This window comes from Equus przewalskii, chromosome 13, assembly GCF_037783145.1.
Source record: "Equus przewalskii isolate Varuska chromosome 13, EquPr2, whole genome shotgun sequence".
In the NCBI taxonomy this organism is placed as follows: domain Eukaryota; kingdom Metazoa; phylum Chordata; class Mammalia; order Perissodactyla; family Equidae; genus Equus; species Equus przewalskii.
The window spans coordinates 18684112-18704495 of NC_091843.1; the positions used below are offsets into that span (position 1 = coordinate 18684112).

The 20384-nt window shown below is 40.9% G+C and overlaps 1 protein-coding gene across 3 annotated transcripts in view; it reads right to left on the bottom strand.

Moving 5' to 3' along the window:
• The window catches only part of TTC1 (tetratricopeptide repeat domain 1), a 47556-nt gene extending 27463 nt beyond the window's left edge, over positions 1-20093 (bottom strand). Inside the window, exons 1-2 of one of the 3 annotated variants that reach the window (XM_008523364.2) lie at positions 19049-20093; positions 17644-18008 (exon numbers count right to left, since the gene is read on the bottom strand). In XM_008523364.2, coding sequence (XP_008521586.1) covers positions 17644-17976 — 333 coding nt within the window. In that variant the 5' untranslated portion in view covers positions 17977-18008; positions 19049-20093. Of the gene's footprint in view, positions 1-17643; positions 18009-18388; positions 18794-19048 lie in introns of those variants that run through there. The other 2 variants (XM_070569131.1, XM_070569132.1) reach the window with 2 other exon arrangements.
• Between the last annotated feature and the right edge of the window lie 291 nt (positions 20094-20384).

Below are 20384 nucleotides of genomic sequence, written 5' to 3' on the forward strand. Positions count from 1 at the left end.
GGGGAGAGGGGGAGAGGGGGAGAGGGAGAGAGGGAGAGAGGGAGAGAGGGAGAGAGGGAGAGAGGGAGACGGAGAGAGAGAGAGAGAGAGAGAGAGAAAGTGTGAGTGAGAGAGTGTGTGTGTGTGTGTGTGTGTGTGTGTGTGTTAGGAATTTACCCATTCTTTGGTAAATCTAGAACATTAAGATCCCAATGGGCAAAGAAATCCAAGATACACCCAGAAGGAGTTACTGATAAGGCCCAACCTGAGCAGCCAGCCCGAGAAAAGCTCACGATGTCTTTACAACTAGGACTAAAAGTTGCACTGGTACAGAGAAGTGCTCCAGAACATAATTCTACGGCCAATTATTCTGAGGAAGGCATTTTATTTTTTGGCTGATAAATCACAACTCAGTAACTCATTAAGCAATAAAACTGGAAAAGAGCCACTGCTTCCACAGACTGTGTAAACTGAGGATTAACGCAATTATCATTATCCTGCTGAACATCTCCTTGGAAACAGCTAAAAATAGCACTTTGAGGAGAAAGCTGCACTACCTCCCAGCTGTGCCAACAGACTCACTTGATCCCAGTACAAAGACCAGGGTTTATTCTGCTGCCGGAACACACTCTTTCTCCAAAGGATGGCACGTGTACTGTGTTAGGTCACTGGAATCCAAGGACAGATGATATCGTGCATGTGTCTTACTTAGCATGCTAAGTGCCAAGTACATTCACACATAAAGCAGCTGGTAATACTGATATTCTGCAGCACCAGGTGCAAAGCTTTCCAGGTTCTGGGCTAATGTGGTTAAGAGCCCTCTCACATGCCTCCACAATGCCTTTGAACACATTCCAGAGAGGCGTCACAGGGAATCATCTGCTCCAGAATGATATTTCCGTAAGAACAGGAACCAAAGAAATTTTACAGGCCTCTTTACTCAGTACTCCTCCCCATCACTGAAAACTCAGGCGGAAATAGTCACATTATTCTGCACGGTAAATCATCACAGGAACTGCCAAGGAAAATCCCAAAGAGACAATGCCCTTGACAAATGGAGTTTATTTCAACAGTTATTACCACAACTGCAAACTTTTCAGCCTGGTATTCAAAGTTCAACATAACCTATACCAGTATAGCATTTCATTGCTTAAAATCTGTTGTCACACACATTAGCTCATTTGCTTTTCAAGACAATTCTGAGAGGTGGGCATGGAGGTATTTAATGACCACTTTTACAGCTAAGAAAATCAGAGTTCAGAAGTCTCTTATTTACACTACATCAAATTTCTAACCTACTCAACCCTATCTCCCATTACTACCAACACAAATGCTCTCTCCTAGACAGTCTGAGCTCTTTATTGTCTCTCAAAACTCAGCATGCTTATTCTCCATTCTCACCTTGGAATGCCCTTCTTTCTCTTCCATATCCTCCTCCCAACTACCTAAACCAAATTTTCCTGTTTTCAAAGTCTAGCACAAAGCATATCTCCACCCCAGGGCCACCTTTCACTTCTTTCCCCACACAATCTTCCTTTGAATACAGACTGTACATAATGCCTCTAACTTGGGAAGTCAATTCTGCCTCACAGGTTAATTAAAAAAAAATAAGATAATAAAAGCATTGCAAAAAATCAGGAAAGTTACTTACTGCTTAAATGGTTTCATGGGTTGTGGAGCTGCCTTTAGACTGGGCAGAGGGGCCGCTGTCAAGGCCCTCTTCTGACCCCACCCTTCCTCCTGTGGGGCCGGCTTAGACCGTACTCCAGGATTTCCTCCCTAAGTCTCCCTAGTCCACTTCCAGGATCTGCACGGGCCTTTGCCTGGGTCTGTCCCCCTAAGGGCGGACTTTCCTGCAGGTGTACATTATATTCCAGGTGCAATAGTTTATACTCTGCCTGCCCCAGACCTGGAATCAGCCATTTCTCCAAGGAATCCTGGGTCCTTTCAGTGGACAATGGTATTTAGAAACAAAGATCTGGGTGCTAGTATGTTCACTGTTACTAGGGAGCCACTGCTTTTAGGCCCCCCCAGTGAAGAACAACAGGAAATACATCTTAAAAAAACAAAATAATCATCTCACGAGTCAAGGAACACATACAAGTGAAATCTTGTATATATTCATACAAGGGCACACCACAGGATTCTTCCTCACCTTTTCCACAGTGAAAACTCTGGTTTCCCACAACAGCAATATATTTACTCATTTGCTCTATCCTACAATAAACAAAAAAGTTTCAAAATTACTATACGAATATCACTATCTATAAAGAACCTACTATGTAGAGTTCAAGATTTCACTGCCGTTCTTTCAGACTTTAGAGTCTATCCTATTAAGGGTTTACAGCCAGAGTGCTGTGTCCAAAGTTACTGGAAATATTTTCTCTATGTAACCAATTTGATACAGTTACATTAATTTGTGTCTGTTTGCAATTCATTTTAAGGCCTGATTTTTTCCTCATCCTTTCTGATTTAACTTTAATATCTGAATGTATAAAATATTTCCACAGTTCAAAACTCAATATTAGATGGAACTTCTGATGTAGTGAAGTGAGGAGGCTGCCAAATCCTCTAACCTAAAAGCAACCATAAAACTGGATAAAATAATAATAAACCACCATTTCAGTGTTCTGGGAATTGACCAAAGGCTTACAAAAAAGTGAGTAACATTTATTCATGAAAAACTACTGAACTTTAGGAAATAGGCATGGAAAACTGTGGCGTACTTGCTAAGGACTGCTCCCCTTCTTCCTCCCATCATTTGACTTGGTAGTTCTAACAGAGCAAGGTAGGCTGTGAATAACCAGCCGTTTCACTGCTGGAGGAGGCTGCCCTGATTCAGAGCAGAAGGCAGAATAATCCACGCCCAGTGGTGTTAGCAATAAGTAGCAAGCAAACGGGGAAGGTCAGAGGCTCAACTAATCTAGGGTTGCAGTTCTAGTTGTGCAAACAAGGGATCCAGGGACCAGACAGAAACGTAACAAAAGATATAAGAGACAGTCACAGAGGTGCTTGATAAGCTCTTCAAATATCCCTGGCTGACTGGAGATGGTGTACATGCTTGGGAACGGTGGAGAGGGCCACAGCTATTCACAAATCCTCACCCAGTCAGGAGGTTCTGCACATGTAGACACAAGAGGGTCCAGCTGGGGCAGACTTGAAAACTGCCTAAACTTGGAATACACTTCTAAACCCACACACGGATCCACCGACAGCAGGTGAAAGCCTTATTGGTTTGAAGTGTCTGAACATAATCTCTGACCAGTTATTGGCTGACCACTAAGTCATGCAGAAACAGGAGCAACCCCAAGTAAGCCTGACTTAAAAATAAAAACAATACTCAACTGAGCAGAGCCATCAGTGGCCACATACTCCAAGGGAAATGCATCACACAGCTTAAGTCAAGATAAATTACTAAACAAATAAGTAGACAGACAAAAGAGCAACAACATAATAACTGGCAGGGAAGAGAAGAGGTCAGAATCCAGAGTTGCTACAATATTACTTAAAATGTCCAATTTCAACAAAAAATTATAAGAGATGCAGAGACAGGAAAGTTTGACCCACAAGTCAGCGGGAAAAAGCAGTCAATAGAAACATCTGAGTATTCACAGATGTTAGATCTAGCAAAGACTTGAAAGCAGCTATAAACAAAAATGTTGGGCTGGCCTGTGGTGCAGCGGTTAAGTGTACACGTTCCACTTCTCAGCGGCCCGGGGTTCGCCGGTTCAGATCCCGAGTGCAGACATGGCACTGCTTGGCAAAAGCCATGCTGTGGTAGGCATCCCACATATAAAGTAGAGGAAGATGGGTATAGATGTTAGCTCAGGGCCAGTCTTCCTCAGCAAAAAGAGGATTGGCAGTCGTTAGCTCAGGGCTAATCTTCCTCAAAAAAAAAAAAAAATTCAAAGAACTAAAGGAAATTGTGTTTAAAGACTTAAATGAGAGTACAATGACAATGATTTTAAAAACTTGAAAAGTTCAATAACTAAAACAAAAAATTCATAGAGGCTCAACAGCAGATTTGAATTGGCATGAGAAATAAACAAAGTTAGAGCAGAGACATCCAATCTGAAGAACTGAGAGCAGAAAAAAGATGGAAAAATGAACAGAGCCCTAACAATATATGTGATAGGAGTCCCAGAGGAAGAGAAGAGAGAAAGAACAGAACAGTATTTGAAGAAACAAAGGCTAAAAACTTCTAAATTCTGATGAAAAATGTTAATCTAAAGATCTAAGCTTCGTGAACTCCAAGTACACAGATCTATATCTAGAGACAAGAGAGTCAAGCTGTTGAAAAGCAAAGACAAAGAGAAAATCTGAAAGCAACAAGAAAAAAAAACCTTGTCAGGAATAGGAGAACAACAAAACTATTAAGATCTGATTTCTCACCAGAAACAATGGAGACTAGAGGCAGTGTGACGACATATTCAAAACGGTGAAAGAAAAAAACTGTCAACCAAGAATTAGATATTTAGCAAAATCATACCTCAAAATGAAGGCAAAATGAAGATGTTTACAGATAAAGACAGAAATTACCGCTACCAAACCTGCCTTACAAGACATACTAAAGGAAATCCTTTGGACTGAAAGGAAATGATACCAGGTGATAACTCAAATCTACATGAAGAAATGAAAAGCATTAGAAATGGTAAATACAGGGGCCGGCCCGGTGGCGCAGCGGTTAAGTTCGCACGTTCCGATTCTCGGCGGCCCGAGGTTCGCTGGTTCTGCTTGGCAGCCATGCTGTGGTAGGCGTCCCACGTATAAACTAGAGGAAGATGGGCACGGATGTTAGCTCAGAGCCAGACTTCCTCAGCAAAAAGAGGAGGACTGGCAGTAGTTAGCTGAGGGCTAATCTTCCTCAAAAAAAAAAAAAAAAAAGAAAGAAATGGTAAATACAAAAAAAGCTCTATAAATATATTATTTTCTCTCTTCTCTTGATTTCTTTAAAAGACAAAGATTATATAAGATGGCAATTATGACATTATATGGTTGGGTTTGCAACACATATTGATATAATGAATATGACAATGGGGGCACAAAAGAGGGGAGAGGAAATGAAGCTATATTGCAGCAAACTTTCTATCTTTTACTGGAATTATATAGTATTAAACTAAAATAGATTGTAATAAGATGAATACTGCAATCCATACAGCAACCACTAAGGAAATTAAGTTAAGAAATAGTTAAAAAATTAGAAATATTAAAATAGCACACATTTGTTAGATCAAAAAAATGATCTAACACAGAAGAAGGCAGTAAAAGTTAGAAACAGGAATAAAAAAAGATACGAGAGACATGTAGAAGACAAAATGGCTGATGTAAATTCAACCATATCAATAAGCACATTAAATGTGAATGGACTAAACATCCCAATCAAACAGCAGAGGTTGTCAGACTGGATTTAAGAAGATCCATCCATATGCTGTCTACAAGACACACTCTAGATTCAAAGACACAAATAGGCTGAACGTAAAAAGATGAAAAAATATATGCTATGCAAACAATAACCATAAGAGAGGAGAGTGGTGGTCTTAGTTCAGGCTGTTATCACAAAAAGTACATAAACTGGGTGTCCTATAACCAACAAACATTCATTTCTCACAGTTCTGGAAGCAAGTAAGTCCAAGATCAAGGTGAAAGCAGATTCAGCATCACCTGGTGGAAACCTGATTCCCAGTTCATAGGGATCTTCTAGCTATAACCTCACATGGGAGAATGGTCAAGGGAGCTCTCTTCAGTCTTTGATCAGGGCACTAATCCCACTCATGAGGGCTCCACCTTCATGACCTAATCACTTCCCAAAAGTTTCGTCTTTTACTATCACCACACTGGGAGTTAGTTTCCAAGATATAAATTTTGGGGGGACAAAAACATTCAGACTACAGCAGTGCCTATAGTAATATCAGACAAAATAGGCTTTAAAACAATAAATACTCCTAGAGACAAAAAAAAAAAGGATACTTCATGATGATAAAAACATCAATAAATCAAAAAAATGTTATAAATGAATATGCATCTAACAGCAGTTATATAATAAAGAAAAAAATGACAGAATCCAAAGGATTAGACAATCCAACATCAATTATTAGAGATTTCAATATCTCACTACATCAGAAATTGACAGAATCAGAAATAAACATGGAGAAACATACACAAGACGAAGCACAGCTCAACACGTTGTAAAACTTATATCCACATACCTACCACTCAGATGAAGTAAGAAAGAGAACAAATTGCCAGAATCTCAAAAGCTTCCCATGTGCTCCCTCCAAATTCTTAATCCCTACCTTTCACCCCCGACCCCACATCCTCAGCCAAACATTCAATTGGTTCTTCATAAATTAACTTGAAGGATAATTTATGGATAATTGACTGAGGTTAGCATATTTCCAAAAATTACAGAATTCATTTATGCCTGCCACCTTGGGGGAAATGTGTCCAAAATGACTTTTAAGAAATCTTAGAGGTTCCAGATCCCTAGGTATTTTTTGGTCTACAGTCATGGTGAATTTTGACTTAACAGCTATAACTAACACTTTCTGATTGCTTTTATGTGCTAGTCATTTTTTTTCCCTGCTTTTTTCTTCCCAAATCCCCCCAGTACATAGTTGTATATTTTTGTTGTGGGTCCTTCTAGCTGTGGCATGTGGGATCCCGTCTCAGCATGGCCTGATGAGAGGTGCCATGTCCTCGCGTAGGATCCAAACCAGCAAAACCCTTGGGCCACCAGAGCAGAGCACGTGAACTTTACTCCTCAGTGACAGGGCCGGTCCCTGTGCTAGTCATTTAATCCTTACAGTGACTTTCTGATATAGGTACTATCATTATCTCACTTTACACCAAGATAAATGACAGAACTAGGAAAGATCTGTCTAACCTTCCAAGCTTTTAACCACAAGACTGTACTGTCTTCCACAGGTGTGGAAATAAGGAATTCTTTGCAAGAAGAAGTAATTGAGTAAGGCACAGAAAATGCTGTAAAAAGGTAAGCACAGAGCTAACATGTTCCATAGGCCTAAAGAAAAAGTAATTTTTAATTCCCTTGCTATCAAGAATTAGGGCACTTGAAAAAAGGATGACACTGCTCCAGAACATGTCATGCAGTTCCAGAGATCTGATCTATAGTCATTTTGAGACCTATGTTAAAAATAAACCTCTGCTTCACTGAATCCAGGGCTTGAACCACAGGTCTTAGGTTTTTCTTCTATAGTTAATCCAAGGTCATTTTCCACTGACTTAGCAAAACAGATTCCTTGCAGACGGACCAATTCAATTTGCAAGTGTTTAAAATCTATTCTTTGCCCTCACAAACACCGAGATCCTCAGATCTTTTATTTTATTCTATTTTCCAGGGAATATTTTCTTGGATCACAGGGTAACATAATTTCACATGACATGGGAACTATACTGTTTTTTTAAAAGATTGGCCCTGAGCTAACATCTATTGCCAATCTTTTTTCTCCTTTTTCTCCTTCTTCCCAAAGCCCCCCCAGTACATAGTTGTATATTCTAGTTGCGGGTCCTTCTGGTTGTGCCATATGCCTCAGCATGGCCTGATGAGCTGTGCCATGTCTGCGCCCCCAGGATCTGAACTGGCAAAATCCTGCGCCGCCACGCCGCCAAAGCAGAGCATGTGAACTTAAGCACTCGGCCATGGAGCCTGCCCTATACTTTCTTAAAGATGAAAGAACTTCGAAATATATCATAGAAAACCATCTCAACAGCACGTTTCTATACTTCTTAAACTAATCAATTGTCCAGTTATTTTAAAATTTTATCACCATGCAGATCTTCGAAAGGTGGTCTAATCTGCATCTAAATGAGGTGGTTTTGATAAATGATGCCACCATAAGCTTAACTTAGGTTTTAAATGATAATCTGACAAACAGGTCAAGGTGAGCATTTGGAAAAGGATACAAACTTGGTCTTAGCTGATATTAAAATTTAGCTAGATCACTGAGGCAAAAATGGACTTAAAAAAAATGGTGCTGGGACAACTTGGTAGTCATTTGGAAAGAGATAAAATTAGATCTATATGTCACACCATACACAAGAATAAATTCTAAGTGGACTGGAGATCTAAAAGTAAAAGTGAAACCATAAAAGTACTAGAAGAAAGCATAGTGAATTCTACTTGAACCTCAGTGTGAGGAAAGGCCTCCTGTGACTCAAAATCCTAGCAAACTCCAGCTGATCCGACTTTAAATCTTGGTGTAACCTGGCAAAAGTGTCAGAAGGTGCTCCTCTATCGCCTTATTAACCATAAAACAACCACTCTCCACCCGAGACCCTCTCAGTGCAGTGGCTGACGAGGAGTATTCCTTATATTTTACGTCAGCAAATACAACATAACACACTTGACTTGGAGCTTACAAGTGTAAATCCCTTCTATCATCGTTAAATGATAAAAACCTGCATTAATACTCTCTCAATTAAATAATCCTGCAGTGAGCACATGTTTAACAGACAGAGAGAAAACCAAGAGATTCACACCAGCAAGTGAATTTCCTTACTGCAAATCTATCAGCAGCTTTGTAATTTGCCACAAAATAAAACTTGGCATAGGGGCCAGCCCAGTGGCGCAGCGGTTAAGTTCACATGTTCTGCTTCTCAGTGGCCCTGGGTTTGCTGGTTTGGATCCCAGGTGTGGACATGGCACCGCTTGGCACGCCATGCTGTGGTAGGCGTCCCACATATAAAGTAGAGGAAGATGGGCCCCGATGTTAGTGCAGGGCCAGTCTTCCTCAGCAAAAAGAGGAGGATTGGCAGCAGTTAGCTCAGGGCTAATCTTCCTCAAAAAAAAAAAAAAAATTGGCATAAAGTTTGAAGTGAAGCACAGCACTCAGAGATCAATCACAGCTCCATAAAAAGGAAAGTGAAAAAAAGTGACATACATGCTACAGGGCTGGAAAACACAGGCAGACGCAGTCTTTCTACTTCAGTCCTATCTAGGTGGGATGAGAAAACTACACAGGGGAAGGGCTAGGCACCCCAGTCCTACAAATTATTCTGAACCGAGTTCTTTACCACTAAAAAGGAAACAAAAGTTTCAGTTTTGTTTTCTTTGCAAGCAGACATCATTTGCTTTTTTAAGAAGCCCTCCAGGGAGGCTGGAGGGAGGATTTCTGGACTTCAGCTGTAGTTAGAACCTGACTCTCGTTAAGTCTAACCCTTAGGAGGAAAGATGACTGATCTTATGGAATTAATCTTGGAAATATTTCCTTGCTTTTTAATTCAGAAACTTCTATTTCCCAAACTCAATTTAATAGAAATAAACTTCCTTATTTCTGTACTGCTTAAATTCTGCCCAACAAGTCTTTTTCAGACCTTACGCACATCCTGTTAGTAAAAGAAATGAGGGTAAAAGAAAACATCTCTTCTGATGTTTGGATGCAGGCAGTATGCTGGCTAGGTCAATGCTCCCTGTTTTCGGAGAGTGAAAGATGACATGAGTGGAGCCACATGAAAATAGAGCTGGAGCAGCCATTTCAGAGGAACTGCCTTGCACGTCTCCTGTTTTCTCTATCTTCTAAACTGGACCAAACCACCAACATTCCAAGAAGTCAGTAAGGACAAGAGTATTCTGTTTGTAAGGACTGATGAAATCAGACTTTGCTGGTGACTGAATCACTAAGCAATCAATGAAGTACAAGCCTAGCCTTTTGCCCTAAGACCGAATCTCAAGCCAATCTAGGAAGTATAAACCTAGCCTTACCTCATCTAGCACCAATGAACTCTTGTTTAATACAACTCACCTCATCCTCCTTTCTCCCCATGGAAACCCTGAGCCCCTCTCCAGTAATTGGGACACTATTTGGGTTTCTACCTGAATCTGTGTTCCCTGAATTGCAATTCTTTGATTCCCCAAATAAACGCCTCACTGCCTCTCACCTGGGCTCTTTATTTTTAGGTTAACAGAAGCTTGGTCATCCGTGTCAATCTGGCTCTCTGTCTCCCAAAGTGTGGCCACAGTTCTATCAATATCAACATGAACCGGGAAGCTTGTTAGCAGAGCAGATTCCTGGGGGGTACCACACAAGTCTGTAGTATCAGACACTTCTCAGGGCTTTGCATGGTTAGTAAGTTTCCTGTGATTCCCACGCACAATAAAGTTCGTGCATCACTGACCTACACAGAGTGATCTTCGTTAATGAACACAGGAAACACTGAATGCCACTTTAGTATCCCACTAACTTCAGTAATAAGGGTTGAGTCAACAACCCTTATTTCCCGTTTAAACTCAGGATCAGAAACCTAAGGTCCCTTCCTGTTCTTAAATTCTAGGATTTTATTTAATCACTTGTCAACAGCATTCATTAAACCCAATACTGGTAAACTCTAAGAAATTAAATATGGCAAGTGCCCATTAGAAATGAAATAAAAGGTAAATGACAAAGCAGAAAGGGTTTTCTCATGAGGTTAACAGAATACGCAGCCACTATAGAAAAGTTACTGAAAGGGGCTGGCCTGGTGGCACAGCAGTTAAGTGTGCATGGTCCGCTTCAGCGGCCTGGGGTTCGTCGGTTCAGATCCCCAGTGCGGACATGGCACTGCTTGGCAAGCCATGCTGTGGTAGGCATCCCACACATAAAGTAGAGGAAGATGGGCATGGATGTTAGCGCACGGCCAGTCTTCCTCAGCAAAAAGAGGATTGGCAGCAGATGTTAGTTCAGGGCTAATCTTCCTCAAAAAAAAGAAAGAAAGAAAAGTTACTGAAAACTTTCTGGCTGCAACAAAGAGAATTTCCCTGTAAACATGCCCACTGTTACAACAACATTGATAAGATTATGAAAATAATGCAATGAGGTAGTAGAAACATGGAAATCGAAAGGATTAAGTAATGTGGGATTTAGGAAAAATGAGAGAGATGGGAAAAGGACTGATATAGAACTTGTGTTATAAACCTATACTTCAATAATGGTTCCTGGTTAAAGATAAAACAGCCTTAAAGGAAAGAACAATCTTTATGTTTTCAGAGTCTAAGGAAAATGTTTTAAAATCCAAGAAACCATGTGCTCTGAGTCAATGTCCACCAAGCACAAGACTCTCGTATCCCTTACTTAAATGTATGTATGTATGTATCTATTTGTAAATGAATACCACGCACACAAAACTGGCAACCAGGGAGCAAACCCATCAAAACGACCAGATCTGCATTTTGGCTTACAAATAATAAAACCCTTTCACTTGTGGGCAAGAATTTAATCACCAGAGCCCTGACAATTCAAAGTTCCTCCATCTTCTCTGTATCTGTAAAGGGCATCACCAGCCACCCAGTAGCTGAAGCCAAGGAATCAGGCTAATTTCTCACTCCAGTCTCCAAAGTGAATCCACCAGTATGTTTTGTCTACTCTACCTCCAAATGTATCTTGAAATCATTTGCTTCTCTTCACTTGATCCACAGTTCAAGCTACTATCATCTTTGCCCGGGTTACTGCATTAGGCCCTAATTGGTCTCAATGTTCCACCCATGTCCCCGACTTTCATTCTCTGCACAACCACCAGAATGCTTTTTTGTGTGTGTTTGAGGAAGATTGGCCCTGAGCTAACATCTGTTGTCAATCTCCCTCTTTTTTTTCCCTCTCCCCAAAGCCCCAGTACGTATTTCCGTATCTTAGCTGTAAGTCCTTCTAGTTCTTTTGCGTGGGATGCCACCACAGCATGGTTGATGAGTGGGTGCTAGGTCTGTGCCCAGGATCCAAGCTGGCGAACCCTAGGCCACCAGAGCAGAACGTGAGACCTTAACTGCTATGCCACCGGGCTGGGCCCCAGAATACTCTTTAATAAAATATAAATAATTTCCATCTCTCCTCTGGCTTAAAATTACCCATCTGTTTCCCAATGTGCTTGGAATTTCTTATTGAAAACTTCAAATTTCTTACCATGGCTCACAAAGTGTTCCATTACTGGAGCCTCACTTATTTCCTCACTCCACTGTCTTCCTTAATCACTATGCTCCAACTACTGGCCCTTCCATTCCTTGCATGCCAAGAGTACACCAAGTTTGTAACTGTCTTAGGGCATTTATACTAACTGGCCCCCTTGTATGCAACACTTCCCTCTCAGATTGGCACACATTTGACTTCTTTTTCCCTCCAACTCTGCTGAAATGCCACCTCCCCAGAGAAGCCTTTCCTGATCATTCAATATAAAGTAGTCCTCCTCATCCTTCCAACCCCCATCCCTTCATCACTTCCTCTTAGCATTTTCTTCCATACCTCCCAACTAGAATATACCTGTAAGAGAAGAGAAACCTTCTGTCTTGTTTACCACTGTCTCCCTAAGGGCCTCAAACAAGGCCCGGCATGTGGAAGAAATGCAAATATCTCTTGAATAAATGAATGAGATAAAATCTCTCTAACTTTTAAGAACAATTACTGGCTCTCATGACAGAGAAGCATACTATTTATTCAACATCTATTTAATGAAGGAAGACTACGCGCAAGGTCCCATGACAGTGGTCCTCCAGCTTTACTGTGTGTAAGAATTACCCAGAGAATTTATACACGAGGCCTAAAAACTCCACTGTGACAAGCAGCCCATGAAAGGTGATTCTCTTACAGGATCAACATCACTACAATGCAGTATATTCTACAGGTCCCAATACTATACGCATCCTTGTATCAAAATATTACTATAGCAGTAATTACTACAGCAGTAATTCTCATCTGCTGCCAGGTCCGTCCCTCACCTCAGCTGAGCCTTTGAGAATCACTTATTTGCGTCGCGGATCTAGTACATCTCAAATGTTAGCTAAAACCCCATTCCTTTCGGTAGTCGTGTCTCACGGAAGTCTTCACAAATAGTTAAGATTTGCTGCTGAAACACACACACACAAATGCAGTGCTTTCCTTAAGAGATTTTGCCTATTTTTACCAAATCTTAACTGCCTTCCTCCTCCATTACTCTTGATTTATGAGCTCTGCAGAAAACTGGCACTCCACTTCAGCCTGGATTGTCTTCTCAGCCACAGGGCAAGTCAAGTCAGCTTGAATAACAGATTTAGCTAGTGATTTTGATTCTGCCCGAAGAGAAACATTTAGCAATACATAGGTCCTAGGATAGCACTTCTTTCCCAAATCCTCAAAGGTCAGCTTTATGTGCTTTTTTGGGGGCAAAAAGTCTATACTGGTTGTAAAGAATCATATTTATATTCTCAAAGTGGAATAACATTTTTTGTAGTTGACTATAAATGTAATCCATGCTTACCATAAAAAAAAAAAGCAAATATTACAAAATTATGTTAAATATAAATGAGAATTCCCCAATAATCACACCCCTCAAAGCCACTCACTTTTCATAATTTGGTGTATATCCTTTCAAACTTTTATGTATAAACAGATTTTTATACAGGTTTTTAACTTAAAAGGAATCATCACTGACTGTTCTATAACCTGCTGTAAGGGGAAAACACCTCCTGTGTGTCTCCTCTATTCTCAGAACCCACACTGAACAGTTCTGTGACCAGAGGTGTGCAAGTTTCTCCCAGACCAAGCAACTCCAGCTCTACAGCGGACACGAGCTGGTATTCTACAATTTAACTTAATTCTGACACTATCTACCTGGAGATGGCGTCAGATCCCAGAGGTTAAAGGCTCAGTCCCACACGACTGACCCCAGCCCCACTTCGAATGCCAACTCCAAGTCCAGGCTGTCACCTCTGCTTTTGATCCATTGGCTCTACATTGGAGATTCCCACAACCTTCTCCTCACGTTCAATTAATTTGCTAGAGAGGCTCATAGAACTCAGGAAAATAGTTTACTGGTTTATTATAAAGTATATAACTCAAAACAGTCAGATGGAAGCGATGCATAGAGCAAGGTACATGGAAAGGAGCACGGAGCTTCCAAGCCCTCTGTGTGTGTCAGCCTCCTAGGGCCTCCAAGTGTTCACCAACTCAGAAGCTCTGTGAACCCCACCCTTTTGGGTTTTTATGGAGGCCTTATTACGTAAGCATGATTGATTAAATCATTGGTCATTAGTGATGAACTCAATCTCCAGCCCCTCTTCCCCGCCTAGAGCTGGAAGTGGGATGGGGATGAAAGCTCCAAACTCTGACAACCAGACCTCATCCTTACCAGCTTTCCACAAGTCACCTCATTAACATGACCTCAGGTGTGGCTGAAAAGGGTTTGTTACGAATAACAAAACACACTTTTATCTCCTATCACTTAGTAAATTCAGAGTGTTAAGAATTCTATGCCAGGAACTTGAGAAACACCAAATACACATTTCTTTTTTTTTCTCCCCAAAGCGGCCCCCCCCCCCCACCACATAGTTGTATATTCTTAGTTGTGGGTCCTTCTAGTTGTGGCACGTGGGACACCACCTCAGCATGGCTGATGAGCGGTGCCATGTCCACGCCCAGGATTTGAACCGACAAAACACTGGGCAGCCTGCAGCAGAGCGAGCAAACTTAACCACTTGGCCACAGGGTTGGCCCCCCAAATATACATTTCTTATTACAAATCATATTATCACACCTGCTTAATTCACTTAACATTACATCACAGGCATTCTTCCATGTCAATACTAATATTCACCTCTTTCTTTTTAATGATTGCACTGTACACTACTGCAAAAATATGCCAAAAATGTTTAAATTAATACCCTCTGTTGAACATTATTTCCAGTTTTCCAAAGTTATGAATGATGCTGCAACATATCTTTATATATACATCTGTGCATGTCTTGAGTAACCTCCTTAAAATAAAAGACTGGAAGAGAATCAGAGGTTTAAAGCTATGCTGTCCAATATGGTACTCCTAGCCACAGATGATTAAATTAACTAAAATTAAAAAATTCAGCTCCTCAGTTGTACTAGCCATATTTGCAATGTCCAACAGCCGGATGACTGTTAAAATGTGGTAGCAATGGCCAGTGACTACCGTATTGGACAGTGTAGATTTAGAACATTCCCTCATTGCAGAAGGTTCTATGGATAGCCCTGGTCTAAAGAAATGTTTATATAAAAATTTGATACCTGTATCCTATTGACATGATGGAGCAATTTAAACTCCCAATATTAGTACATAAGTACCTATGTCCCCTTCTTGTCAACATCAGATCAATGTTCTGATCTGATAGATAAGACATAATGTTTAATTTGCATCTAAAAATTATTAGTGAGGCTGAAAGTCTTTCACGTTTCTTTTGGTCATTTGTGTTTATTTATTTATTTATTTATTCATGCTGAGGAAAATACACCCTGAGCTAACATCTGTGCTAGTCTTCCTCTATTTTCTATGTGGGTCGCCGCCACAGCATAGCCACCAAGTAGTGTAGGTCGGTGCCTGGGAAGTGATCCCAAGCCACCAAAGCAGAGCATGCCAAATTTAACCACTAGGCCACGGGGCCGGCCCCTCTGTTTATTTTTTTGTTGTTGAATTATCTGAACTTTGTCTATTCTAAAAGAATCAAGTTTAAAGATATGCTGTTCCCAATGACCTATAAAGGCAAACTGTATGTGCAGAGAAGAGACATTTCTTCATCTGTTTTGCTGGTTTGCTAATAATTTCACAAAGATATTTATCAAAACAGCATAAAAATAGCTATTAACGTAGTACCACAATTAGCTAAAGGTAGCCTGCATTCTCATAGGTTGTTTCCTTACGGTGAAGTTAATGGTTTACATTATCTATAAAGCAACAATGGCTACCACTGCAGTATGTTATTTCTATGAGACATTGTTATAAATTTTCAAATTAACCTATGAAAACATATAGGTTGATTTACAAAATATAAAATAATTGAAAATGTTTATATTTTAAAAGTGATTATGTTCATATAAAAGTCTGGAACAGGAGGAAACCAACCTGTGGGATAGGAATCAGAAGAGTGGTTCCCTGGGTTGGTGGGGGTGGGGTAGAAGGAATGAGCATGAAGCACACAAAGGGAGTTTCTGGCATGATGAAAATGTTCTGTTCTTGATAGAGGCGTGAGTTACACAGGTGTGTACAGTTGTCAAAACTCACTGAACTGTACACATTAGAACTTAAACACTTCCAATGTCGATAAATTATATCTAATTTTTTAAAGGAAGGAAAAAAGTTTAAAACGTATTGTGCTATTTAGAATGTTCAATTTATAGGCAATAAAAATAATTATTTTAAATATTTATATAATGTAAAATGTGATTTCCTGGCCAGGAGACACAAAAAAAGTTTTACTAAATTGGGAATGAGGAGCAGAGTACGTAACACTTTGAACCAAACAGCTCAATTGTCAGACTGATGGCACTGTAGAAAATTCACTATGATGTCAGGGCGAAATATGTTAAGCTATCAGAAAAGCACTGCTAACATTTTAACATAGACGTTTAATCACTGTTTCTAAAAAGCCTGCACCAGTGATATGAAAGCTGAACCAAATGCTCACTTTCTGGAAAATCATCTCCCTAACGTTATCGAACAGTACTTGATTTAATTTTCTGAGCCATCTCTGCTGAGGTAGTTTATGAACTTGGCTCATTTCTGCCCTTTATTCTCCTCTTCTGGTGGCACACACGAGCACAAAAGCTAGCAAGTGCAAGTTAAAACCAAGAGATTTGATCCTGAAAATGCCTAAGCACAGACAAACAGAGGATGCTCCTCCCATCTCACACCACCTCCCCGCTCCCACTGTTACACTGCAGGTTTATTGTCTCAGCCCGTTACCAATCTATCACAATCTGTTCAGCGAGTGAGCTCCTCAGAGGCATAAGCTACAAACCTCACTCAAGTTCTCTGCAGACAAACAGATATTATGGTAGCTCTTCAGATGACCTTGCTTATGAGATCTGAAGGAAGGCTATGCGGAGGACACTAAGACTTCTGTCTCCAAAAGTGAAGGCTTGCCCAGTTAAGGATGTGGCCCAGCAGTAGAAAAGCAGAACACTGTTCATTTTATTAGCGTATCTGCTTTGCAGGAAGAGAGCTGTTTTTACTAAGTTCTTTATTATACTTTGGCTTTGGAATCAAACAGATCTGGATTTGAGAATCAGTTCTGCCACTTATTAGATGTTTGATCTTAAGCAAGTTACTTTCCCACCCTAAGCTCTGTTTTCTTATGGGGAACAGTTTATGTCCCATAGTGTGTTAGATAAAATGAAAAGATTAAATGAAAACACAAGTAGCATTTTAAGCTCAGTGGCTGGCACATTATAGGTGCTTAACAAAGGACAGCTACTGTCATATATGATTCTGTTCCTGGAGAACGCTATGTAAATGATACAGGCCCCAGTCACTGCCCTCTGTAACCAAACCACCACCAGGATATTTTGCTAACAAAGGATTAACACAAACAGGCAGCATATTATAATTCTAACGTCTGAAAAAAAATGTTCATTACAGGAATTTCAGCAAACAACCATAGACAAAATCATTGAAAAAACGCTAACAGTTATGTATACACGTTAGAAAATAATTACACAAGACGAAGATAAGAACTCAAAGTTCACAGAACAAAATAGAAAATTCTTTGCTAAGCAGACACACTCAATGCTTCCCTGTCATGTTACTGACTTCTCTCAGATGCATTAGTGTTAAAGCAATAAGGACACAGGTGGGCAAGCTACTCTTTACTACAGATGAAGTGGTCTGTGATACAGTATCAGCCACACTTATTTACTTTAAAAAGCAGTTCATGTGACAGACCAGCAGAATAAATAAAATATTTACCTGTTTCTCTTCATCTGGCATGTTTTTTTCCAGTTCTACTAAATATTCTTCATCTAGTTCAGAGGCATTCACATCATCATCAGGTTTGTTCTCAGCCTTGTCCACTCCTGGCTCCTCCTCCTCAAATGAAGTGTTGGTGTCATGAAAGCACTCCTCTTCTTCCTGGTCCTCCTGGGGATGGGCCTCACCATCCTGGAGCAGGTGGCTCTGGGAATGGTGACCCTCAGGATTAGAAACCGAAGCGCTAGCACACTCTGCTTCCTGGGGATCTGTAACTTTCAGATCACTGAGCAGATCCTCTGGAATCCTAGAGTTTTCCGACTTCTCCCCCATGCTGAATCAGCGAGGGAGGTGAAGCTGAAGCTCTGGGAAAAGAGAAAACATGTTACTTAAGGGTGCTTATATTTAAAAAAAAAAAAAATTCTATCTGTCATACCTAAACAAACTTCTGCATCGAAGCCCAAAAGACACTCTAACTTCTTTTTATTGGAATTCATTATTAAAATAAAATAGGTTTATCATATGCCCATAAATAATGCATCATTTTAACTAACAGCCCTTTCAGAACTTCTTATAAGCGACAAAAGAGACCAATTTTTAATGTGACTCTTCCACTTTCTACTGCTCGCGTTTTGTCGGGGCAGCAAAAAACATGCAGAAGCTAAAACAATGCAAGAAAAACGAAGCTGCTCTAATCTTTATTCAGGATGAACAGCCAGGTCATAAAGAAGAAACTAGGGCCTGCCTTTCCAGTACCACCACACGAAGCTCAAGAATAAGTTTCTGGTGGAGATGAAAATGCAGGCCGTCCCAACACAGTGACCATCAACGCAGGGCCCACGCAAGTTACAGCGGAAGGAGAGCCCTGACGCAGGTGGTCCTAATCAGGAACTCCGCGGGGGTCAGAATGAGGGGCTAAAAGCGCGCTTCTCAACCCTGGCTGTACAACACAACACTCGGGACGCCTAGCAAGTACTGCTGCCCAGATCTTATCCTCCACAGATTCTGATTTACTGGCCTGGAGTCGGCCCAGGGCATCTGCATTTTTAAAAAGGCATCTTAGGTGATTCTAATCAGTCAATTGAGAACCACCGCTGCAGAAGCTGAGTCAGACGAGCAGCAGCCCCGCCCTTCTGGTCGCAGCAAAATCACGCCAACGACTCTTGTGTCGCGACAAGAGCCCGAACTCGCCCCAGCTCCTCCCAAGAAAACTTAAAAATACCAAGATCTTAATACGGAGATTTCGCTTCTACAGCAATGTTTTGTTTTCCCCGCGCCCAGATCTAGTAGAAGAACGCAGGAGTTTGAGGCCCAGGGTTAAGGAGGGCCACCCCGCTCTTGCCAAGAGTTTGTCCTCTAGCTGCGTCCCTCACCGCCAACGGGACAAACCCAGGTGGCTACTCACAGCTTCACGGCTCCTCTCGTCTTCACCTTTCTAGCCCGTGAGATCCTCTACTTCCGCTCGGTCAAGTGCACTTCCGTCGGCGCAGACTAATGGCGTTGCTGTTGGCGAAGCATCCTGGGAAATGTAGTGGAATCCTCAGGGAGGCAGGACATCGCTGTCGCTGTGTGACATCATTGTACTGAATGAAACTTGAGTGACGGTTGCCATCTTGGGTTACGGCGAGACTGCGTTACTCAGCACAGGAGAAAAAAGGAAAAGAGAAAGGCTGTTTCTATGGTGTTCCTTTTACTCCTTCACTCTGATCTCTCTCATGCTACCAACGTACAGGGGAATCCTGAAGCATCAACCTTGTCCAAAAGTGGTACTCAAAGTGTATCTTTCAAGGAGTCCACCGCTATATCAAAATCGTTTTCATAATACTACTAAGCTGCTATTTGCCTTTTCCGTACTCCTTCTGTCATGAATGTACAGCGGAGTTTTCCAGAGGCTGTCATTCAATGCACTGAGTGCAGGAGTTATAAGAATCTAACTGTCTTCTATTAAGCTAGAGAGTTGCACAACTGTGGAACAATGCCACACTTCTTACTATTTATATTTTTCGTTTTGGAAAATATAGTTATTATTTATAAAAAGATTATTTATCTTACCATATAATGGGTGTATTATTATCTTAAAGGAATTAATAAATAAATATTAAAAATTTTTCAGTTCTACTTTTTTTTTTTTTGAGGAAGATCAGCCCTGAGCTAACTACTGCCAGTCCTCTTTTTTTTGCTGAGGAAGCCTGGCCCTGCGCTAACATCCGTTCCCATCTTCCTCTACTTTATATGTGGGACGCCTGCCCCAGCACGGCTTGCCAAGCAGTGCCATGTCCGCACCTGGGATCCAAACCGGCGAACCCTGGGCCGCCAAAGCAGAACATGCGAACTTAACGGCTGCGCCACCCGGCTGGCCCCAGTTCTACTTTCTAATACAGTAAATATTGATAGGTATGACTTGCATAAACAAAAGCTTTTTGTGGTCCTCAAAAATCTTTAAGAGTGTTAAGAGGTCCTGGAACCAAAAGCGAACTGTTGCCCTGTACATTAATTCAAGAAATGTTTATTGAATGTTTATCAACCCCAGACATTGCACTGGAAATACAGAATTCAGATATCCCGTAAGGTTGCCAGACAGGTGACCAGCAAGGACAGCAGAGTACTAGTTAATTTTCGGTAATTCACAGAACCTATTGCAGAGATAGCTAAGAAAGACTTTTTCAGAAAAGTTATCAAACTTGTTTTTTGAATTTTTGTCTGAATGACGTTATACCTACTGTTGTATTTTTGTGTAAGTC